General features: G+C 40.1%; 6 protein-coding genes across 6 annotated transcripts; 3 read left to right on the plus strand and 3 right to left on the minus strand.

The window, feature by feature from the left end:
- Positions 1-1,320: 1,320 nt before the first annotated feature.
- On the minus strand, positions 1,321-1,638 carry GCK72_011937 (uncharacterized protein; the record flags this gene model as incomplete). Its single annotated transcript, XM_053728765.1, has 2 exons — positions 1,321-1,459; positions 1,508-1,638. The coding sequence occupies 2 exons, from the start codon at positions 1,636-1,638 to the stop codon at positions 1,321-1,323; spliced, it is 270 nt and encodes an 89-aa protein (XP_053583537.1).
- Positions 1,639-3,833: 2,195 nt separating this feature from the next.
- GCK72_011938 (uncharacterized protein) lies at positions 3,834-4,249 on the minus strand (the record flags this gene model as incomplete). The annotated part of the gene is made up of 3 exons (XM_003105372.2): positions 3,834-3,899; positions 3,947-4,180; positions 4,229-4,249. 3 exons carry the CDS (start codon positions 4,247-4,249, stop codon positions 3,834-3,836), a joined length of 321 nt encoding a protein of 106 aa, XP_003105420.2.
- A 2,454-nt stretch (positions 4,250-6,703) lies between these two features.
- Positions 6,704-7,167, plus strand: GCK72_011939 (uncharacterized protein; the record flags this gene model as incomplete). Its single annotated transcript, XM_003105366.2, has 2 exons — positions 6,704-7,042; positions 7,090-7,167. 2 exons carry the CDS (start codon positions 6,704-6,706, stop codon positions 7,165-7,167), a joined length of 417 nt encoding a protein of 138 aa, XP_003105414.2.
- A 3,475-nt stretch (positions 7,168-10,642) lies between these two features.
- On the plus strand, positions 10,643-11,821 carry GCK72_011940 (uncharacterized protein; the record flags this gene model as incomplete). Its single annotated transcript, XM_053728766.1, has 1 exon — positions 10,643-11,821. One exon carries the CDS (start codon positions 10,643-10,645, stop codon positions 11,819-11,821), a length of 1,179 nt encoding a protein of 392 aa, XP_053583538.1.
- Positions 11,822-19,162: 7,341 nt separating this feature from the next.
- On the plus strand, positions 19,163-19,682 carry GCK72_011941 (uncharacterized protein; the record flags this gene model as incomplete). The annotated part of the gene is made up of 3 exons (XM_003105315.1): positions 19,163-19,306; positions 19,353-19,527; positions 19,576-19,682. 3 exons carry the CDS (start codon positions 19,163-19,165, stop codon positions 19,680-19,682), a joined length of 426 nt encoding a protein of 141 aa, XP_003105363.1.
- Positions 19,683-20,221: 539 nt separating this feature from the next.
- Positions 20,222-20,667, minus strand: GCK72_011942 (uncharacterized protein; the record flags this gene model as incomplete). Its single annotated transcript, XM_003105398.2, has 3 exons — positions 20,222-20,446; positions 20,493-20,603; positions 20,653-20,667. 3 exons carry the CDS (start codon positions 20,665-20,667, stop codon positions 20,222-20,224), a joined length of 351 nt encoding a protein of 116 aa, XP_003105446.2.
- Between the last annotated feature and the right edge of the window lie 4,194 nt (positions 20,668-24,861).

Genomic DNA, 24,861 nt, shown 5'->3' on the forward strand with positions numbered 1-24,861 from the left:
ACATTTTGCATTTTAATGCTATTCACGAATGCACTTTAATGTGCATAAAAACACTTTAATTCGAATTAATCTGCATTAAAAAGCGAATTAAAGTGCACATCGTGGCGAGATATCTTAATTAAAATGCATGCGCCTTTGATAAAATTCGTAAATCCACACAAATCTTAAAGGCGCATGCACATTAGTAGTATAGAGTGCGTTTTCTGCCCCCGGAATGCGTTTTCCGCCCCAGCCCTCTTCCGCCCTATGTTTACATAAGACGGACCTTCGGGCGAGGTTTGCCCCTGTCCAATTTCCCATGTCCAATTTCCCAAAATTCTTTTCTGTTATTTCAAATTATTTCAAATTCAAATTTTTTCAAATTTTTTCAAATTCAAATTTTTTCAAATTTTTTTTCAAATTCAAATTTTTTCAAATTTTTTCAAATTTTTTTCAAATTCAAAATTTTTTCAAATTCAAATTTTCGTCAAATCTTTTTTCCATAAATTCTTTTCTAATTTTCAATTTTTCTCATTAATGGGTTACGGTGTGCAATCGAGTTCACTTTTTGTTTATACCTAAAACTTTTTTCAAGTGGATGCAGCTGGCTGCCAGATGTATAAACCATACTGTTTATATCTACAGAATGTTTACATCCACCGTATAACCAGGCTCCGCCCATACCCGTGCCCATCCAAAAAACGCAACCCTATTCATTCTTCTTCTGTAATGGCCGAAGTCTACCTCCAAGCTCCCTTTAGTGGGCCTGGTATAATGGTATTCAGTCTTGGGAATTGCTGCCGTAAAAGTCTTACTATAAAAGAAGGTGTAGCAAAACTCAATTTTTGTATGAGCTGTCAGAAGAAAACCTATGCGGCAAAATATCCGAATAACGCTCTGCGGGGTTTCGCAGTATTTTATGGTATGTTTTTTTTCCAAAACCCTAAACAATGTGCATTTCAGAAAACCGCAACCGAAAGAGATGGGTTGGCCCCGATTTCATCCCAGGAGACAAAATGTGGAAAAAAAGTAAGTGTTCCAAATATAATCTCGTAACAACCTCTTAATTTTTCAAGTTCTACCCTCAATCGTCATGGGCAATGGAGACCTCTTCTCAGTTTTTCTGGAGGAATGCTGCCGCAACAGCGTCACAATCGAAGAAAACATTCTAACTTTCAAATTTTGCACTACTTGTCAAGCCCGAAATTCTTTTGTATCAAAATACGATGCTGATGGTCGATATTAATTTATTTCAATAAACGAGTTTTACAAGTTTTACATAAGGGAATTTTCAAAACACTATCCTCAACCAAGATGGAGTCCTTACACGGTTCGCAAATATTAATGCTCACAAAAGATCTGCTTTCCCGTAAAATGGGTTTCCTTTTTGGTATGGACGTCTTCCTCGGACCTCGTGGCTTCCTCTTGTTCATTTGAATCATCTGTTTGCCGGTCTTCCGATGCGGCGTTTTGAAGGAATCTGGAAGATATCGAAATAATTTACATTTTTTCAAAATTACACACATACCTTCGGTCAATGGTGGTAAGACAGGTGGAGGTGGCGGTGGAGGCAATATCGGGTGTTGGGAGGGAGTTGGCAATACGGGGGTTGTTTGCGATGGCAGTGGAGGTGGTGATGGCGACAAGCAGGGGAACCATCCTGCGCTTGGCGTATAATAATACGTTTGGTGTTGAGCAACAGCCGGGGTGGGGTCAAGAGAGAAGTCGGACATGGTCACCAACTTGGACGGCGAAAAAAGATACAAATGAAAAGTTTTGCCAAAAAAAGTTTTTGGTAAAAAGTGGGCGGGGCTTACCCAAAACTTAAGCTCAACCATCGCTGAGCTTTTCGTTATGTAAATAAACATTCTCATACCTGCTCGTGCATAGCATCCAAAACAGTTTATACTTTCAATATAAACACAAGTCATTCTACCAGTTTTGCCACACCCCCTTCAATGTAAACACATCTGTCTCCAAGGGTCCGTTGAAAATGCCTTCTGGGCACGAAAAAAGAATCAAACGTCATTTCCTGTTACACAACCACATCGACAACACCCGATGAATGACTACAATTTTAGCGCTGACCAGCAGAGAGTTTTTGACCGCATTATAGCGGCCGTCAATGATTTGGACAATCCGGTATGTCGTTTTTTCATTTTCGATTTTTTTTAATTGTTTTCTTTAGATAAGATTGTTTGTATCGGGCACGGCAGGGACGGGGAAGTCGTATTTAATAAAAGCTCTCATCGACGAGCTCGGATATGGCCGTGTCTCCGTATGTGCACCAACAGGGATGGCAGCGAAATTAGTAGATGGCCGCACAATACATTCACTGTGCAAACTGGCTGTTGTTGAAGAAGGAGAAGAAAAGAATCCCGATGACGGTGCCCCAGCCGCAAAGAAGTCAAGAAGAGATACAGGAATGCGGTTATTCATCATTGATGAAATAAGTATGTGTTCCGCCGAGCTATTGGATAATCTTGAAAAGGATCTGAGTTCAAAAAGAAAGGATCGAGGACCTTTTGGTGGATTCAACATCGTGGCATTCGGTGATTTGTATCAAATTCCTCCAGTGAAAGCAAAGTGGGTGTTCAAATGTAAGTCTTTTTCGAACAAATTTTTATAAACATTTATCATTCTTACAGCCGAATTGTGGAAGACACACTTTCAATATGCAGAACTCAACTCTAATCACCGACAGCAAGCCGATCCAGAATTTGCTCAAATGCTGCAGCGTTTTCGAGTCGGAGAACTGACAGACTTGGATCGAGCATTCCTCAAATCAAGAGTCGTACCAAATGAACCAGGCGACAATTTTGTGACCACTACGGCCACCGCATATAATAAAACGGCTAAAGGGCAAGCTCTCATTTTATTGCGAAGAAATAAGGTCATCCAAGATGTCAATAACGAGGTACCAGTTTTCTCTTCAAAAATAAATAAGCATGTTTCTTTTAGATTTTACGGCAAAAATTTCCGGACCATATTGTACCAGTCGCCTCGCTACACTATAGGTTCAAACCCGGTCAAGAGAATGAGGACCCCGAACCACCACGGATCACGGAGAAGTGTAAAATTGCTCTGAATTCTAATGTGATGATAACCCAAAATATCCGGAGCTCAGGACTGCGTAATGGAGAAATAGGACAAGCAATCGAAATTCATGGAAAGGATGCCGTCAATCGCGTCACAATTTTGTACGTTTTCGCGTGTGTTTTAATATGAAAAAAATCTTCTTATAGGTTTGAAGGAGGAAAGGCTGTCAACGTCTACCGTATGAGAAAGTCTGGGTTTTTAAATAAGACCCGAACACTCGAGCTGCATCTACCTCTAACACCAGCCTATGCGCTCACCTACCATAAAGCTCAAGGTCAAACGCTGGATGAGGTTTTTCTCAACCTTACGCAAAGAATGGAAGCTTCTTTATTTTTTGTTGGAGCAAGCAGGGTCCGCACAAAGGAGGGTCTACGCATTCTAGCCTACAGCGACAAGTTTGACATCGTCGTGGATGCCGATGTTGTGGCAGAGTATGAACGACTTCGTGCTCTCCCACAGATGTGAAAATTGTTTAACTTTTATATTTTTTATTCGATATTCATAATATTTATATTAATAAAGTTTATAATTTAAAAAACTTATAATAAAAAACTTATAATAAAAAAAACTTAGATGGTGTGTGGAGGGCGAGAGTCGACGGCAGGGCGGGGCGGGAGGAGCGAGAGTCGACGGCAGGGCGGGGCAGGAGGAGCGAGAGTCGACGGCAGGGCGGGGCGGGAGGGAAGGAGGGCGCCGGCTATAAAAATGTTATTTCTTATAGATTTTATGGATTTTTTTCATGACACTCACCTCCATCATGGACGCCCATTCCATAGATGGGCCGGACGACGCTCATCGCCCCAGAGGGGTTCCACCCGAACCTAAAAAAGGTATAAACGTTCACATTAGTTGGTTGAAATAAACTTACAATGTTCCGGGGATGGGGTGGCGGCGACGGTGGTGCTGGTGAGGGGGATGGGGCGGGAGACGGCGACGGTGTCCGGGTGGGGGGTGGCGAGGATGGTGGGGTAGTCCCCGGGGTCTGAACAGGGGTCAGACCCCCTACCTCCACCACCTCTGGCAGAGCATTCTGCCAGGCGGCGACGTGCCACACACCCTCCCACCAAACCCACACACCTGTGGGGGTGAATACAACTTCTGTCTACAAAAAAGAATTGAAAAAACAACTTTCAAAAAAGGAATCACTTACGTTAACGGCCATTACCTCCATTTTTTTTTTCAAAGCTGGGGTGGGATGACTTTTTTGGGCTGATGTTGTAAGAATGAGGGTATTGCCCAGGTATGAATGTTTGGGCCCATGCCTGCCACGCCCCTTTCGTATAGAGTTACATGATAAGTACCATATACAATACTATTTTAAACAATTGTGTCGATTTGGGGATTACGCAATGCATCAAGAGCAAATAGCTGGTCGAATTCGGCATAAACCACACAATACAATCCTCCTTCAGGTGTTTTGTCTTTAAAGTTTAGCCGAACACTAACATTGGTCTGTTTCACCAATTCGAATAAAGAATTGTCTTGTGCGACTGGACTCAGCTCAAAACCGAAAATGGTGAAACCACCCTCTTTGAACATTCTCGTATTGATAGAGTTACAAGCCACATTATTACGTGTATGACCCAGAGTTTCTTGAAGTTGTAGATATGCCTCGATAAACTTGTTATTTGTAAAGTCTAGAGAGAACGGACGTCCAGGTAGAGTAATTCCACAATAATCCACATGAATATCGGAAATGCCGTGAGGTTTGAAATTGAATGGAGACTTGTCATATGACCCATTATAAGCATCAGCATCAACAAGACCGACGAAAATTCGACGTGGCATTTTAGAAGTGAATAGTGTATTTGATGGTGCATCCATTCTATTTGGTTCAATGTAGAAACTTCGAACTTGTGAAGAAATGAGAGGGTATTGAATTGTCTTGTGTTCAATAACAGCCGCTTCTAAAGCATTGGATAAGCCATCCGCTAAATCAAATTCGTTAACCAAAGCATAAACATCTTTGATTTTGAATTGAAGTTCTGTTGTGGTAGGTCGGTTGTAAGATTCAATCAAAAATTTGCTATCGTTAGGGTACACGGTTAGTTTGACGTTGCAACCATTCAACAAAACCCGTGGTTGATTCATCAAATCGATAGAAATGTTGGCCGCGACTTGAATAGGACCTTGGTTATGGATAGATTCACATCTTTTAATAAATCCGGGGCTTGTAATATCGTCAACAGATGTATCGTGGTAAAACCCAGCAGCCGTCAATGTTGAATCCTTAATCTCCTGGCCATACATTAAAGCTTGTTCAAAATAACTCTTGTAGGCATAATTGGACGAGTTGTGAAAAGCCAACTGCGAGTTGATGTGTAAAGAAAAGTTTTTCACAATTGAATGAGCGATATTGTTTATGGGTGCAAATACAAACGGATTCTTTGGAGTAAGATCCATCGTGATTGGTTTTCCTGCACTATCCGTAATTTCAAAAGTAAAAATGAGATAGGTTCGTTTTAGATTTAGATAGGAACGTGAATTATTGGTCAAAATAAATTCAAACGGTCCTTGTGCTTGAAAAGTATTTTTGAGAGGCACAGGTGTCCAGCGAGAGTTTATAATACCAGATTGTGTGCCGGGCATAGTACTAAAGTCCAAAGAATCGACGATTACATCGTGCGATTTCGGATCCATACGGCTAATCATTTTCAAAGAAAGTTGTCGCGAGTCGTCTGAGAGGCGAAATGAGGTTTCAACACGGTCACACTCCGTCCTTTTATATGTTTTTTTGCAGGACGACGACCGTTTCCGGATAACTGGCGCATCTTTTTTTGGGCAACGCTTTTAAGACTCGATTTTAAATTTTGTCCTTGGGCCAATTCCGATACCAAATCTTTTCCGGCACTCACGAGTTGTTGCCCAGCAAATGAGCTCATAAATTTTGGTATGAAGCTAGCTACAGCACCCAAAACACCGCCCAGGCCACCACCGCGCACATTGCCGCCGCGTTGATATCTCATGCCCATAAAATGCCCTGAACCCGGAACATTTTTACGTAGCAATTGTCGATAATCAATTTTCGAAAGGTCGACAGGGACTGGAGCCATTATAAAAGGATGAGCTTTTCACGCGTTTTCACCGCTATTTATACATGTTTTCCAGTCAGATCAATACGATTTTAAAAGCTGATCCGTATGCAAAACACACATTCCTTGGTGTGTATTGTGCTGATGAACTTGCGAATCTTTCTTCAAGAAAAAAGAAATATGGAATTATTGTGAACACGGATACGAGTGATCAACCGGGGCGTCATTGGCAGAGCATATTCATCGATCACAAACGCACATGTCATTTTTTCTGCTCACTTGGGGAGAAACCAAATCAACTAATACACAATTTTCTTAAGAAATTTCCGCGATGTGTTTTTAATACACGAAAACATCAGAAATCCGACACAATAACTTGTGGTGGTTATTGCATTTTTGTACAATCTAATATGGCTCGAGGATACTCTTTCGAAACTATTTGTAACGTATTTGACCAGATCGTAGACGACGATATGTTTATAATAAACTATTTGGATGTGGCTCATCATTTTACGGCCTCTATCCGTTGAGAGAGGGTCATTTTGATACTCTACCGTCATACCGAGTGGTGACCCCCCTTTGCTCTCTCAAAAATGTCATTCGAAGCGTTTTGTCGTGAATGTGACAGACATTTTGCTGACCCTGCCGCAAAAGTCAACCATGTGGCCCTGTTCCATTACGGAATAACTCCACAACCACCTGCAATCCCTGAAACTATATTCTATGCTATCAATGCGAGCAATCCTCAAGTCAAGGCCAAAACGTGTCCTGTATGCTGGCTTCATTTCCCAAACCTCGCTCATTGTATTGCCCATGTGGCCGACAAACATCCTGTCAAGCCGATAACGACCAGCTCGGCTCCGACACGCGATCACGTTGTTGCAGATTGGAAGGAACTCGCCAAAGCTCAATATCCAAAATATTTCAATGAGGTTTGTCTATTTTCAAAATGTTTTTTTTCTAAACTTTACATTTATAGTTCCAACGTTCTGATGATGATTCGGATTTCGAGGTTCAATCGGTCGACTTCAGTGACATCGATTCCTTTCGCGTATAATCGTCTGTAACCATTTTTCATACCACTCTTAATATTAACTTTCACATTTTGGTATAATAAACACATTTATTCAATCTTTTTGAGAATGCAATACAATCGCTGTGCCTCCACAATTCAATGACTCACAGAAAAATTTTGTATAAGTTTTATACGTCTGGCAGCCAGCTACATCCACTTGAGAAAAGTTTAGGTAGTTTTAATATAAACAGAATAGTTTATACGTCTGGCAGCCAGCTGCATCCACTTGAACAAAGTTTTAGGTAGTTTTAATATAAACAGTATAGTTTATACGTCTGTCAACCAGATGCTCCACTTGAGAAAAGTTGAAGTATAAACACAATATACACTTATTCGAGCTTTTTAAAATGCAATACAATTATTGTGCTTCCCCAATTGAAATCAATTGGTTCATCAAACTCGGATAATAGGTCAACACGAATACTATCGATTGTGGAATTCATAAGTGGTAAATATCGAGGGTAAGCAACTGTGTGATGAATCATTTCTCCATAACTGCCACGACATGGTATTACTGATAGCAGTGAACTTTTTGTGTTTCCGACAATAATAGGGTCCACAACATCACAATACAAATACAATGTGCTGACGTTTCCAAAAAAGTCGACCTTATTTGGAGCCGTTGCGCTTTCCTTTACAATTGTGTCTGTATATCCCAAAAAATAGGCACATCGATCGTCCAATTCAACAAATGCTATATCCGGTTGTAAAAAGTTTACGTGAACTCTACCATTTTGCTCAACAAACTCTAGAAAATCACGAGCCGATATTAGGGCATCAGTCTGAATTTTCGCACGCAGATTTTTGAATGCTTCTATGGTTTCTGCTTTTGGTGATGACTCCAACATTAACAGTTGTAATTCTGTATACATTTTCCAATTTTCCTCATTCTCCTTTTGCATTTCGATCAGTAGTTGAAAGTCAGACAGACCCCCATTTGTTGGATTCAGATTGCGGAGAGTATTTTGAATGTTTCCCAAACCGTCGATTATTTGCAGAACTGTAGTGGCCGGAGGTTGTTTATCGATGGTATCAACTGGTTGTACGTTTCCCAACTCATCAATTTGTTGGGATTGTTCATTGTTAACAATAGAAGGTTGTTTAGAGATGGTGGTTCCTGTGGTCTTTGCGTCGGTTACATTCACACCTAACCGAGCAGGAAGGGGGTTAGTAGGGGTGTTATTTGACTGAGTATTCCCAAACTCATCAATTTGCTGCCCATCTTTAACAGCAGGATGTTGTTTAGTGACGGTTGCAGACGGTTTTGTAGACTTTGTTTCCTCCGGATGCTGAGTATTCCCAAACTCATCAATTTGCTGCCCATCTTTAACAGCAGGATGTTGTTTAGTGACGGTTGCAGACGGTTTTGTAGACTTTGTTTCCTCCGGATGCTGAGTATTCCCAAACTCATCAATTTGCTGCCCATCTTTAACAGCAGGATGTTGTTTAGTGACGGTTGCAGATGGTTTTGTGGACTTTGTTTCTTTAGGATTCTCAATGTTAACAACCGGAGCCGATTTAGTGCCAATTGCCTGTGTATTCCCTAAATCATCAATTTCTTTTGGTTGGTCAACATTAACAGCAGGAGATTGTTTGATTGTCGTGTCAATTGAATGTGTATTGCCCAAACCGTCGATCAGTTTTGGTTGTCCATCTTCAAGAACCGGGGGAAGTTTAACTGTCCCAATTGATTGTGTATTACCCAAACCATCAATTTTTTGTGGTTTCGCATCTTTACCACCAAGGGTCGGTTTAGTTATTGTTGTGGTACCGATAGTAGATACATTACCCAAACCATCGATGTGTTTTGTTTGCCCATCTTGAATAGGGTCAGGCTCAGATTGAATGTTCCCCAAGTTGTCTATTGCTTTGGGTGCCTCCCGCTTGATACGTTTTGCCTGATCAATCACATTTACCAATTCGGCATCGATAGCATTGCGTTTTTGACGAACTGTTTTTTTCACTCCATTCAAAGTCTCGATTATTTGGTTAAGATCTGCATAGTGGGCTGGTGGGAATGTAATATGAGCAGGTGGGGTTTTTGATTTAAAGTGTATCCAAAAATTTAGTGGTTTCACAACGTTCACAAATGAATACGGGTATATTATATCGGTGGCAGCAACAACATATTTATCGCGTTCTAGATTCAACACTTCGGGAAGTCTTGTGACATATCGCGATGATGTATTTTTGAATTGTGAATTTGGAGCCGACGAGGGGAGCGTGACATAAAAGTCGTTCATTTCTGATATCAAACCTGCAAACGGAATTTGCTTTTATAGTGTTTTTTCCACGGAGCAAAAAGTATAAAAGGACACACGATTCGGTTGAAAAGAACAATGAGTAACACAACTGATACATTTCTTGGAGCTCACCAAACCCTTCTTTATCCAATAACAATTAACATATTTGTGACAGTGTCCATATTTTTTGCCATCTGCCCATGTCTTTACAAACTAATTCAACGAGGCAAAGTGCAGGATTCCAATTCCGATTCCCCTCTCAAACTACCATAATTGGGGCAACTCAATCGGGGAAAACCACCATGCTCAAAAAGATTTTAGAAAGTGATGCAATGTTCGAAGCACCAATAGACAATATATTTTGGTTTTATGGGTGTGATACCCCTGGAATACCGAGACATTGGTCAAAGTTGCGAGCATTCGAAGGAATGCCTGATGTCGATGTTTTGAAACAATACAAGAACCAAAATAACATTGTAGTTTGTGACGACCTTATGAACTTTTTTGCTCGAGACAAAAAGTCACTAAACTTGCTCAACGATCTTTTCTGTGTTTATGCACATCACCTCAATTGTGCCATCTTCAACCTAGTTCAATCTGCGTTTGCATTACCACCGGTTACACGGAACAACAGCACATATCTAATTTTGATGCGCAATTTGTCTGATGCGGCTCAAATTAAAAATCTTTTGGTACAACAGTTTGGTGACAAATGGCGAGGAGCATATCAAGCATACCAGGAAGTTATGAGTAAGCCATACCAAGCATTGATGATCAATAATGACCCTCTGGCCAATCCAATGATGCGAATTTTGTCCGATTTTACCGGAGACTATCCAAAAGCGCATGTGCCCGTCTGAGAAAACACTATAAAAAGGATTTGCACAATGTGGACTTTCACCCAAAATGGCCGCACAATTGATTGTTCACTCTGATTTTTTGAATAAAGTGTTGAGGCATAATAAAGCTGCTTTACGTCAGGCCACATCAAAACAAATTAATATTCTAGTCGAAATAGTCTACAATCTACTAAACTCAAAAAATATACCTCTCGACGCTACTGAATTGACAATTCTACGTCCAATTCATTCACAATTGACAACACTTTCACGCACAAATAGTGTTGAAAGTGCTCGGAAAATTCTATATAAGCTGACCAAATCACAGCTAACATCATTCATTATTCCTGCATTAATAGCAGCGCGTCTACGACGATGAAGCTCGTTCGAAAGTATCACGTTGTTCCTTATGAAGATGGTTCTGCTGTGGAGTCGGCTAAACGATTTTTGGAAGTTATTCTCAACGATGAAACCTTGGATGCTACAACAAAATGTCGATTCTATCAAGATTTGCTTTATCGCATTCGTCAATATAAGGATTTGCCTATTGTCAATCACGAAATGTTTGATATTCTCAAAGAAAACTATTTTAAACACACCCCCACACAACAAGCCCCAAGACGCTCGAATATCGACGAGGTAATAGTGTCTAAACGGAGCAAAATTGAACCAAAGGTAGAACCAAAGATGGAACCAAAGGTGGAACCAAAGGTGGAACCAAAAGTAGAGGAAAAATTTGAGCCAATAGTCACACCAATCATTGAGCCGAAACTAGAACCGAAAGTTGAACCATATGTCGAGAGACAAATGGAATATGCACCTATGCCACGAGCACAAGTGGTGGCAACTCAACCAACGCGTCGCGCACACAAACGGACTCGCCCTATTTCACAGGCCAAAGTACCACGAAAGAGAGGCAGAACCGACTCTCCACCTCGCCAATATGTAGAACCGCACTCGTATGTAGACGATCGTCGCGAACCAGGCGCATTGAAGCCTTTGCGATCCCGCAAAGACTACCGCTTTGCACCATATCCAAACAGAAAACCCGGTAGAAAGATTGTGAAAAAGAGCAAACGCAAGCCAAAAATAGAAGATGTGGATGTGAAGCCTGATTTCAAACTGGACATTAAGCCCGACATTAAACCCGACATTAAACCAGACATCAAACCTGACATTAAACCTGATGTGAAGCCTGATATAAAACCCGATGTCAAACCTGACATCAAACCACGAATAAAACCAAAGGCGGAAATTAAAACCGAACTTGATGATGATTGGGATATCAGACCAGACATTAAACCAGACATTAAACCGGACGTGAAGCCCAAGCGAAAACTTAAAGTGGAATCGACGAGACGCGGCACAAAAAGAATGTACAAGGCTGACGAACGAGATGTCCCGCCCGTATCAAAAAAGAAAAAACTTGGGTTGAAAAGGCCGAGGCAGGCTGAACCGGGAATTGTTGGTACGCAACCAAAGAAGCGAAGGACTCTACCAGGATTTGGTGCTCCACCTGGCTCGCGTATATATTGCCGATTGTGGAAATTTTAAATACTATATAAGTGTTGTTCTTCTCTTCTATTTTATTCTATAATGGACGCCGATATTAAAAATGTTTATACTAATAAAGATTATCCTTGTGCATTCACTTCTGTTGCAAGTGTTTACAATTTCCTCAAAGAAAAGTACCCCACACTAACATATGAGCACGTCGAACAAGTTTTGGAAGATGTCGAGAGTTTTACGTTACATAGACCCAATCGAAAACGATTTCCTCGTTTGAAAACAGTGGGTGTTGGTGTATACACGGATCTTCAAGCAGACTTGGTGGACATGTCCAAATACAAGACACAAAATGACTCTATCACATTTCTATTGACGGTTATCGACATTTACACTAGAATTCTGTTTGTGCGCCCTCTAAAGGCAAAGGGTGGTGCTGGTGTCGCTGCAGCTTTCGAGAACATTTTCAATGAGATGGGTATGACTCCGCACATTGTTTTCACCGATGATGGAAAAGAATTTTACAACACACATGTTCAAACCTTGTTCAAAAAACACAATGTTTCACTTGTTTCACCGAAAAACGACACTAAATGTGGTGTTGTTGAGCGTGTAAATCGGACATTGAAGACAAGACTCGCAAAGTATATGACACATGTCTATAAACATCGTTATATTGATGCCTTGCCAAAAGTGGTATTAGGTATCAACAATAGTGTAAATCGCGGAATTGGAAAAAAACCCGTCGAAGTAAAGCTGGGAGACTTTCCAATACCGATTCCTGATGGTAAAACTTTTAAAATCAAGTTTAAAATTGGCGATCATGTGCGTCTTGCATCCAAACGAGGTCTTTTCGACAAGGGATATGAACAAGGGTGGACAACAGAGGTTTTTGTGGTTAGTAAAGTTATGCCGGGTCGACCAGTCACATTCAATGTTGTGGATACAAATGGTGAGAAAGTGGAGGGCATTTTTTACACAAAGGAGCTCACCAAGTGCACATATCGAGCAGACGGGACATACCGCATAGAGTCTGTCATATCGAGAAGAACGCGAAGAGGAATACGAGAGTGCTTGGTTCGATGGGAGGGATATACGGCCGATTCAGACAGCTGGGTGCCCGAAAGCGCAATTCTACATTTGGATTTATAACACTTTTTATATTTATAAACAATTTTATTTTTTTAAAACCGGGTTAAAAATACATATATACTCGTTAAACAATAAAAAATACATACTCGTAACAAAAAATACATACACGTAACAAAAAAATACATACTCGTAACAAAAAATACATACTCGTAACAAAAAATACATACTCGTAACAAAAAAATACTATTAACAAAAAACATTACATAAAGGGATAATTTGCTACTACTTTTGTTTGCGCAGGAAGAGTACCGTATGCGAGTGTCCGACCGCTGTTGAACTCTCCCTTATCCGTCACCGGTCGCATTCTCTTTGGATTGAGCTGATTGTGATGCGGGTCGAATGGTCTCTTTATTCCTTGTCGCATGGAGAGTTTGACACCATTCAGAGGAGTCACAGGTTGTTGTGCGATGTGGTCCAGCATCTGTAAATACACTCATAAATTTTTTTTAATGCAAATAGAAAGCTTACCATCTTCTTCATATTGTCGAATGAGACGCATTTTAAAGTCTCACAGTTTAGGGTCATCCCCTTTGCTTTGATGGAGTAGTTCACCTCGCCCTTCTCATCCTCCATCTTTAGAGCGTACACTTTGGGTGCCACTGTCACAACTTCTGTGATCCGTTTGCCAGCCGGTACCTCGTTGGTCAGCATCCCAAGACCATCACCCTTCAAAGATTTGAGTGGGTCCTCTCCAATTTTCTGGCGGAAGATGACGCTGTCGGTGTCTGCAAATATACTTTTTCTAATTTTTTGAAAACTCGAACATACCGCAATAAATCAAGTTCTCCGGTCCAACGAGCATCATAGCCTTATAGAGACGGATACGGGCGATGGCAGTCGTTATTGATCCATAAACCACATTCGTGAACTTTCCGGCCGATAGTCCCTCTTTGAGTGGTTCGCGTGAGGCCAAGATGTGTCGCTGTCCAAACCTGTCCATTGTCTTTGGCTCGTGCAGATTCGAATTGAGAAACTGGAAAATGCCATCACCATCGTTGACGTTGAATAGCTTGACCTCGGTCTTCATAGGGTTTTGCGCAAATTTACCCCAGGCGCTATTTAAAAATAGCTTCGCCATTTGTCGGAGCGCGGGGTTCTTTTTCACTTTATCTGCACATATTAAGACTCCATCATTCTCGAAAATAGCTTTGATGTGGTCCTCTTTTTCCTTATCAGACATGTTGGGTCGTGGCCATCCGGACGCTTCATGTTTCATTTTCAAAAGTGGCTCCAGATATTTTCGGAAGAATCCTCCTTTAAACCACTTCGAGTCGTCCCAATGCCAGACTTCATGGATCTTCTTTACTTGGTAGCCCATCTCGATAGCCAAGTTGAGCTCCTCGGTGACCCAGCATCCAGTCAAGTATCGTTGCTTCTCCTCAGTGTGTGTGCACTTTTTACCATTGGATTGCGTCGCACAGGTTCTACACAATGGGAAGAGTAGTTTATGATTGGAGCGGTGAGGCAGGACACCAAATGCTGTGTCTGGTGGTGCAAGCATATCACAGAACACAACACCTCGGTACTTGAGTGCCTTTCCAGGGATTATCGCATCGAAATCCTTTTTCAGGACAGTCGGCTGTCCTTTTGGGTAAAACGCGCCCATCATATTAGTCCATGGGTAAAGACTACAATAGTCGAGATACTCAATTGTATACTGACTATCTGCCTTCACATAGGACTGGAATGGTTGCGTCCTCCCACCGAACATGCTCTCACGGGGCCTCAAGTTGTGTGTGTGGCGACACTGTAAGAATGGCTGGTGCTACATTTTTTAACGACACAAAAACTTACATCTTCGAAAAAGGTCTTCATTTCTGGGTTTTTCGCTATTTGAGCACGGAGCTCGCATTCCCAGATAGCCTTAACAGTGTGTCCTTTTTGAGTGATATTCTTCTCACGGTCCTTCGTGGCCTCAAACAAATCCCGGAACGTCGAATCTGGTTTGCAGGGGCACTTGGCGTCACGCTCGGGGAAGCACATTTCACATCCATGCCACATACAACCATTGACCTATAAAATGGACTTCATGACTTGCTGAAAATATCAAACAAACTAACCTCGTAGACAGTGTCTTTTGGTTTGGAATAGCCATCGACATAGTATGAGCTCGCTCCATTTGTAATCTTGTACTCTCCACCGTTAAGGGAGTGCTGGATCTCCAACTCTGGATTTTTTTCATTCAACCATTGAAGGTATTTGAGAGCCAGAACTGAATTGGAGCGGCCGGGGTTGGGGAATCCGTTCTCAGGGATGTATCCAACAACTCCCTTTTCGAAATGCTCGTGTTTCATAACAAACATGACGAATCCTGCCAGAGTGCATGTTTGGACGATCGGGTTCCAATTATTGAAGATTTGTGAGCAAATCTGTAATGAATTTGAATTTAAATGCGTTTGAATATGAATCAAATTTGAAAACATACCTCAATGTACTTGCCGATCGCCTTGACAAGAATGTTCACATCATCTTCGCAGTATTGGAGAATCTCCTTATCAAAATCAAACTCCTTATCTTTATTCTTCTCATACCACTCATCAAATTTCGCCTTATTCGGGGGGGTCATCAACTCTGGCTGGTAGTACGCTTTGTTCGGGAGGCTCGAGAACTTTTTACCATAATGATCTTCATGATTGAACATGTATGGGAATGTTCCTTTACACAACTCCTCGAATCCGAACGCGGCGGGCATTTGACTGAGAGCCATCGGCAGGAAGTTAAAGGTGTCTTTAAAAATGACCTTTATTTTGTCATTTAACACCACTTCTGCCTGAATAATCTGATTTCCATTCATCAGAATATTCGGCGTGGCTCCCGTCGCGGCAATCACCTCAGCCAATATGTAGCTGTGGTCATATTTACCACCGTTGTGCGCGAGAATGACACAATTGTTGAATCGAATGTCGTTGCTCATGAACTCCACAAATCGCTTCATCGCCGGTCCTTTGGTCGCTTCATCCTTATACGTGAATTGATGTTGCGGTCCGCAGTAATGGCATCCCGACTCTCCGACGCACTTTTCGCACATGAATTGACCACAAATAACGTTTGGAACGTGTCCGGGTCCTTTCGTAGCACTTCCGGTCGGCGGAGAACTTGAAGACGTGACTTTGCTTTCGATGTCCACAACAAACAATCGATATTCCTTTTGCTTCTTCAAGCAATCTTGTCTATTCTTAGCGCTCGGTAAAGAGTGAGCACAATCATGACCCTGTTGACGATATTGGCAGCACACCGGACAATACTTGTCGCCACATTTATGATCTCCCGAGCGAACTTTGCGAGTGCATATTTCACATCTGAAACATTTGTATGGGTTATTAACGTTATTTTTGAGAAAAAAACTCACAATCTATACAAGTCACAATGGCTTTTCGGGTTCACAGGGCTCGAGCTCTTCACCAAATGGCTCTCATAGCACGCTTTTGCATTAAATGTCACCCGGCATGTATCGCATTTCTTATTATACTTGGCCGCCAAATCTTCCAGGGTGGGCAGGGCACAGTTGAGAACTCCACATCGACGACACTTTGCAGCGCACAGCTTATTGTGGTTTTTTCGAGAAGCCTGCGACGCGTCCGTGATGATCTTCTGACAATGCTCACAATAGTATATGTTGGCTACCAGCGATTTCTTGGTGATGTCGAAGGGTTCAAAATGACTCTGTTCCATATATAGAGCAATTATATTTGGAGCTCCATCGTTGTAGATAGGGAAGTCGGTGGATAGTGTGACCGTTTGTATTCCGAGTTTAACGCACACGCAGATTCGATATGTGGGTAAGGCTTTGGCCAATTTCTCCAAATCATCCTGATTGTGTACACCTTGGTTTACATCCATACCACAATCAAGCAGCAATTGACGTGCAGCTTCCATCTGGTTGTGCGCCGTAGCTCCTGTTTTTTTCTTATCGGCTCGGGTAATTTGGCGATATTCGTTCTCGAGCTTTTTCCGAAGAATTTTGTCTTTGCAATTCTTATACTCGGCATGCTTTCGACCAATGACGAGTGATACAGGGAGGCAATGGGTTTCGGTTTGAACAAGTTGTCGGTTTAGTCCAAGACTTTGCTGCAAATCGTCATTTTACATTTTTTTGGCCGTTTTTTTGATTCAACATACCAATGTTCGTTGTGACAATACTATTTTTCCGGCGCCACTAGGATTTTGCTTCTTGAAAAAGAACATTCCAATGTGCAGACCCCCATCCAATTGTAGCGATTTGTTCGATTGCATGTGGAGCGCAAGTCTATTCATCAGGTGGTGACCAGTTCCTTTGACGTATGTCGTGTGGTTCATATAAAATTTGCTCTGTACGTCAGATGCGTGAGTCAGCCTGAATAATGAAAATAGAAACGTGTCAGTGGGAAATGTTTACTCACCGAACCCAATAGATGGTATCTTCCAGAGTGCCGCCAACTTTTTCAATCATTTTTCGAATAAATATGTCAAATAATTTCTCGATATGTTGATGAAGTGTCACTCCGTCTTCCAAAGAATCCAAATTGATCAGAACAAATCCATTATCAGCAACACTGTGTAACCGGTGATTGAGAGCTTCCGGTTCAGCACCCTCATATTCCACATATCTCTCCAAGTAAGCGAGCTCCTCAGTCGTCGGGAAATTCATGTTCGGCACAAAATCAACAGCCGCTGGTGGTGGGACAGGGGCTCCGGCGCCATCTGTGGAGAAATAAATCAGTTTTTTTTTTCAAATCAAAAGTGAAAACAAACTTACAGTGATCACGGTTTTGTGAATCGTCGGACCTGGAATCATCATTTCCGATTGATCCTGACTCAACTTGGGCTGCAGGGAGAGGTTCCTCATTGTCTATAATGTTAGTATTGACACGCGAAAGAATAGGAAAAAACTCACGATTCGATGCGGGGATATTTTCATCGTCATCATGATGCATTCCGTTGAAAACATTGCTTTGATCTGATCCAATATCATTATCCTCAGCTCGAACATCACTATCTCCAGAAAATATATATTCGAAAATATTACTCACGTCCCCATCATCTTCATCTTCATTAAGCATTTCAACTTCTTGGATGTTAACGAGTGGTTCCTCATTGTCTATAATGATAGTATTAACACGTGAAAGAATTGGACAAAACTCACGATTCGGTGCAGGGATATTTTCATCATCATGATGCATTTCATTGAAAACATTGCTTTGATCAGCATCATTATCTTCAGCTCGAACATCACTATCTTCAGAGCATATATATTCGAAAATATTACTCACATCCCCATCATCATCACCTTCATTATCTTCATTAAGCATTTCAACTTCTTGGATGTTAGCGAGTGGTTCTTCGTCGACTATAAAATTAATAATGACACTGGAAAGAATCTGTAAAAACTTACAAAGGGCCTGTGCATAGTTTCCGTGGCCTTGTCCCTCTTGGAAAGAATCGTCGCTATCCATGTTGAGATGTGAGATTTCTGACGGTCCGGAAGAACCTTTTTATATGAAGATACTCCCTACCCCTCAGATGGGTGGAGCGTAGCCTGGCTACCCTACTACGTACACACCCACCTTCAGATGGGTGGAACCTAGCCTGGCTACCCTTCCTACGAACACACAAATCTTACTAACACACTTAAAAAAGAAGTTCGTTAGATTATACATTTTTGAATATAAACGACATAGTTTATACGTCTGGTAGCCAGCTGCACCACTTGAGAAAAAGTTTTAGGTATAAACAAGATATATTTGGAATATAAACAGTATAGTTTATACGTTTGGCAGCCAGCTGCATCCACTTGAGAAAAAAGTTTTAGGTATAAACAAGATATATTTGGAATATAAACGGCATAGTTTATACGTCTGGTAGCTAGCTGCACCACTTGAGAAAAAGTTTTAGGTATAAACAAGATATATTTGGAATATAAACAACATAGTTTATACGTCTGGTAGCCAGCTGCACCACTTGAGAAAAAAGTTTTAGGTATAAACAAGATATATTTGGAATATAAACAGTATAGTTTATACGTTTGGCAGCCAGCTGCATCCACTTGGAAAAAGTTTTGGTACATTTTTATAAGGTAATTTGATGCTTTTTGGTCATTTCTGCCTTTGTCGCTGACAATCTACAATTGTCGTGGACAAGAAGTCTACATTTTTGCTCCGCCCACACGAGACTCCTCCCACTTTTGACCAGTATATAATTCGAGAGCATCTAGTTAGAAACAAGTCACTTTGTTACTTACTTTGCCACCCTGCCGTCCATATGGATTCGCCACCAGCTAAAAAGTTTGCCGGAGGATCCCGCTCTCCTATTGAGAACCATTCGAATGCTGAGGAAGCGACACGAAAGGAGAATATTCCGCCTGTTGCAACAAAAAAATCCGGAAGTGTATTCAAGAAATACGAGGTCAGTTTCTTTCAATATTTATTTCCTTTTGAGAATATTTTTTCAGAATTATCTTGAAGAGAAAGCAAAGACGATTCATTTGCCGACTGCTGAGGAATCGAAGCTTACTCCGCGCTTCCTCTTCGACGACTCTGTCCTCATCGTGCACATGTGTCACCCGTGTAGAGCTGTGAATCGTGCCCTCCCCGCAATCCAAGTTGATGGCGAGTACCAGGAAATGGGTAACAGTTTTTAGAGTTTTCTCTAAAATAATAATTATTATTTTCCAGCACTACGTCTATGCAACATTTGCTGCTCGACACTCAAGGCGATGAAAACAAGCAAGTTCTTCAAACATGATTTACCCTGTGTTAAAAGAAATTCTGCTGAAAAGTAATAAATCTTTTTTTAAATCAGCTCTTTCTTTATTCAAACAACAACAACAAACAGGAGAAAGAGGTTTAACAAGGTTTTTTATCAACAAAAAATGCATTAAAAATGACGAGCTTACGATTTTTTGTCGGAAAATGATGATTTTTGGTGAAAAAGTATTTGGGTTTAGGGAAAAAGTGATGTTTTTGCAGCGGAAAATTCAGATTATTTCAAAAAATTTGAGTTTTTTCGGTGGAAAACATTGGTTTTTGTCGAAAACTGTTTCTGTTTTTTCAGAAAAAAATTGTGTTTTTCATCGAAATAATCAGATTATCTTGAAATAACTTGATATTTTTTCACTGTGTAAACGTTTTTTTCGTTTTTTTGGAGGGAAATTAGGTTTTTTTGCCGAAAAAGTGATATTTTTGCCGAAAAAGTGATATTTTTACCGAAAAAGTGATATTTTAGCCGAAAAAAAGTGCTACATTTTAAAAGATTTTTCGTTTTTTCATCGTAATTCTCATCGAACTAGTCGTTTTTTAATGCATTTTTTTGATAAATTACCTAAACAACACGATTAACTGGCTGCGCTTCGTCGTCGGCCTCGTCGATGTCGAAGCATAAGAAGAGGCAGCAGACGAATCGAGCCCACAACCACGCAGTCTCGACGGCACGTCCTGGCCAGGAATCGGGGTGACGGATACCATAGACGACGAGACATCCGAGGATGAAAATGATGAGGGCGGCGACTCCGAAGCAGACGAGCGCACCGGTCGACATCAATGGCATCTGAAACATCTTTTATTATATTTTATTTCGGCGAAAAAAAACTTACATAGTTCTCGATCGGAACACGCTGAACACAAAACAGATTTCCGTTCGAGTTCTGGCCGCAGGTTGAGGCGGGTGGGCAAACGGAGCATTTGACCGAAGTGGAAGTGGTGAGCTGAAACATTTTTGATGAACAATTTTCATAATTTCGCGAAAAAACTTACAATTTCCGAGCTCATTGTCAAATTTATCGATTTTTACAATAAAAAATCGACAGAACACGGCAGAAAATACAGATTTTTTATGAAAATCACCGAAAAATTCGGCGGAGGCGAGGAGAGAAATGTTAAAAAACATGTTTTTCGAATGTTCACCGACATGTGCACACAGTTTCTTACCGTAACCTTTAAAAAAACAAAAAAGTGTACTCGATTGCACACCGTAACCCATTAATGGGAAAAATTTGGAAATTAGAAAAGAATTTATGGAAAAAAGATTTGAAAATATTTTGAAAAAAATATTTTGAAAAATTTTGAATTTGAAAAAAATTTGAAAATTTGAAAAATTTTGAATTTGAATTTGAAAAAATTTGAATTTGAATTTGAATTTGAAATAATTTGAAATAACAGAAAAGAATTTTGGGAAATTGGGCAGGGGTGTCCGCCAAACAATGCTCGCTCGATGGTCCGTCTCCCTCTTATGTAAACATAGGGCGGAGAAGGGCTGGGGCGGAAAACGCATCCCGGGGGCAGAAAACGCACTCTATACTACTCACATTAATTAAGATATCTCGCCACGATGTGCATTTTAATTCGCTTTTTAATGCAGATTAATTCGAATTAAAGTGTTTTTTATGCACATTAAAGTGCATTCGTGAATAGCATTAAAATGCAAAATGTGGCATTTTAATTAGCACTTTTTCTTCGTGAATAGGTGCATTAGAAAATGGACACTGCAAAGAATTTCTGTGCAAAAGGTTGAATATGCCATTATATTTTGTGTTTTGGGAGAAAACTGGAGATACTTGACTTTTACATATTGGTGAACTATAACTTTAATTTTTTGCAAAATACACAGATAGTAGAAAAAAAGTTATATAAGGTATACAATTGCGTTTCGTTTGAAACAATAGTATAAGAAATCATTAAAAGTGTCATAATGAAGGCGCTCCGCGCCTTCATTAACACATTTTAATAATTTCTTATACTATTGTTTTGAACGGAAGGCCACAAACACGAATGAGTCTATTAAACTCGAAAATGGAGGAATTAGCTTGATGTTTAACAAAACCAGTGTATTTTATTGGAATTTGGTGGTTTTTTGTATCACACGAGCCGAATTTGGGCAATTTATTGTGAAATCTCATACAAAAGTAAATAAAAAAGAATTTTCTAACTTTCATAGCGTCCGAGCTTTTCAGGGAATTTTCTAACTTTCATAGCGTCCGAGCTTTTCAAGGAATTTTCTGTCTTTCATGGCGTCCGAGCTTTTCAAGGAATTTTCTGTCTTTCATGGCGTCGGAGAAAGCGAGCGAAGCGAGCTTTTCATATAGGGTTGTTGAGCCCAAATCAAGTTTTGTTTCGTTCCGAAACTAGAAAAGTGGAAAAAAGTGTGAAAAAATGTGAAAAATATGAGAAAATGAGTGTAAAAGTGTGAAAAACGTGAAAAAAGTGAAAAAAATGAGTTGTACGTACTGTTTAGGCTTAGGCTTAGGCTCAGGCGCAGGCTCTGCCTGTGCCATTTGGGCTGAGGCTAAATGACTTTTCGAACCGATTCGGGATTTTATTATGCCAATTTGTTCCCCTGAGGGGGGGACCAGCGTCCACGAAAAATGAGCCCTGGTGGCCTGCTCTGAGCTGAGCTCTGAGAGCTCAAAGTCGGCTCAAAAAAAACTTATATTGCTTCTAACTTTTTTGTACGTAAATATTTTTCGGAAATTTTTTTGTGATGAGTTAGAGCTTAGAGTTGTGCACCCGATGAAGATATAGAAATTTTTTAAATCAATCGATAATCGATCGATAATCGAGATCTAGACTTTCAAAATGGCCGCATTCAAAATTGTGAGAAGCGATTTTGATTAAACTTTAAACTTAAGTACGTCTCTAGTAGACGCAACTTTTGAACTAGGGTGCATGGTCCCTCGTCCTGGGGATTTTTTTTTTTTTGATTTTTAGCAAAAAATTTTCAGTTTTTGAATTTTTTGAAGGGGTCATAGAGGAGGGACCGGTTTGGTCAGTACTAACAAAATGTAGCCCTACTTGGCAGCTATCACCTGATATGTTGTTCTCCGCGGTGCGACACCTCTGAGCTGAGTTATGAACGTTTGAGTGTGCTCAGGCTCAGCTTAGGCTTAGCTTAGGCTTAGCTTCGGCTTAGGCTTAACGCAAAAGTGTCGATAATCTGAATTTTTATGATTGTATCGGATAGAGAATTGTTTGGTGAGTATCGTAAAAATATTTTAAATTTTTTTCTGACCGGTCCCTGTAAGTTAGACCCATATGTAGTTTTTGGTGAACTTTGTTTTATAACTGGTTTCGTTTTGTACTTTGAAGGTCAGTTGTTTCATGCCTACCTAACACTTGAGAAGGGCTATTTTATGCATTTTATTATGATCCTCTAGCTCTTATATGAACTGAGATCGAAGGGAGATAAGGTCGAAAACTCGAAAATGGTCAAAATTCAAGGTTGGATATTTGATGTTTTTTCAAAGCCATTTTGTTCAGCGTGTTTTATTTGATCGAAAAACAGAAATATTTTAGAAAATTTCGTATCGAAAAATTTTTTTTTTGGACTTTGAAAAATTTTGAAAAATTTAATTTTTTTGGTTTTTTCGAAATTAAAAATACAGCTTCATATACATGAGTTTGACAATTATTTTACTTTATTAAGTATGTAACGAGCTATTTGATGCACTTTAATTTGACTCGAATGCTCTCATATGAACGGAAGTCAAAGCGAGATAAGATCGAGAAATAGACACTAGAAGGGTGACATTTCACAATAAGTTAAGCAATAGTCGTGGCGCGAAGCGTCACTACTCAGATTGCGTTTACGGTGACGCTGAGCGGAGCGAAGCGTCACCGTGAAGGCTACAAATATGAAACATACAACTCATTTTTTCACTTTTTACACATTTATACACACTTTTTTTCACTTTTTTACGTATTTTCACACTTTTCACATTTTTTTTTTCATTTTTTCAACTTTTTTTCCTTTACTTTGTTTCATACTGAAACAAAACTTGATTTGGGCTGCACTCGGGAGTCTCTCGGCGCCATGAAAGACAGAAAATTCATTCAGAAACTCAGGCGCCATGAAAGACAGAAAATTCTTTCAAAAACTCAGGCGCCATGAAAGACAGAAAATTCTTTTTCACACTTCTTGTGTAAAATTACAAAAAATTGCCCAAATTCGGCGAGCCTATTTTTTACGGGTATATAGAGTTTTTTGGTGATTAATTCTATGCATGTATCATTTCATTTTAAACTTGGTCAAAGGAATTCAAGAAACGTCAGTTAAAAAGAAAGTTACTGTTACTTGTGTTTTAAATTATATCCAAAGATTTTAGATTCTTACAAGTGACTGTAGCTGTAAATCTTTATAAATTTTTTTAATTTATGAGTGTGCAGTCCCATAACATAAATACAATTGCGTTTCGTTTGAAACAGTAGTATAAGAAATTATTAAAATGTGTTAATAAAGGCGCGAAGCGCCTTTATTTTAACACTTTTAATGATTTCTTATACTATTGTTTTGAACGGAAGGCCACAAAAAAGAATGAGTCTATCAAACTTGAATTTTATAGAGAATAATATTATTTTGAACAGAAACAGTGGATTTTATTACAATTTAGATATTTTTCGAACCACGCGAGCCGAATTTGGGCAATTTTTTGTAATTTTACACAAGAAGTGTGAAAAAGAATTTTCTGTCTTTCATGGCGCCTGAGTTTTTGAAAGAATTTTCTGTCTTTCATGGCGCCTGAGTTTCTGAATGAATTTTCTGTCTTTCATGGCGCCGAGAGACTCCCGAGTGCAGCCCAAATCAAGTTTTGTTTCAGTATGAAACAAAGTAAAGGAAAAAAAGTTGAAAAAATTAGGCTTAGGCTCAGGCGCAGGCTCTGCCTGTGCCATTTGGGCTGTGACTTTTTGACTTTTCGAACCGATTCGCGATTTTATTATGCCAATTTGTTCCCCTGAGGGGGGGACCAGCGTCCACCAAAAATGAGCCCTGGTGGGCTGCTCCGAGCCGAGCTCTGAGAGCTCAAAGTCGGCTCAAAAAAAACTTATATCGCCTCTAACTTTTTTGTACGTGAATATTTTTCGGGAATTTTTTTGTGATGAGTTAGAGCTTAGAGTTGTGCATCTGATGATAATATAGAATTTTTTAAAATCAATCGATAATCGATCGATAATTGAGATCTAGACTTTCAA

Source organism: Caenorhabditis remanei, chromosome IV, assembly GCF_010183535.1.
Source record: "Caenorhabditis remanei strain PX506 chromosome IV, whole genome shotgun sequence".
Taxonomy (NCBI): Eukaryota; Metazoa; Nematoda; class Chromadorea; order Rhabditida; family Rhabditidae; genus Caenorhabditis; species Caenorhabditis remanei.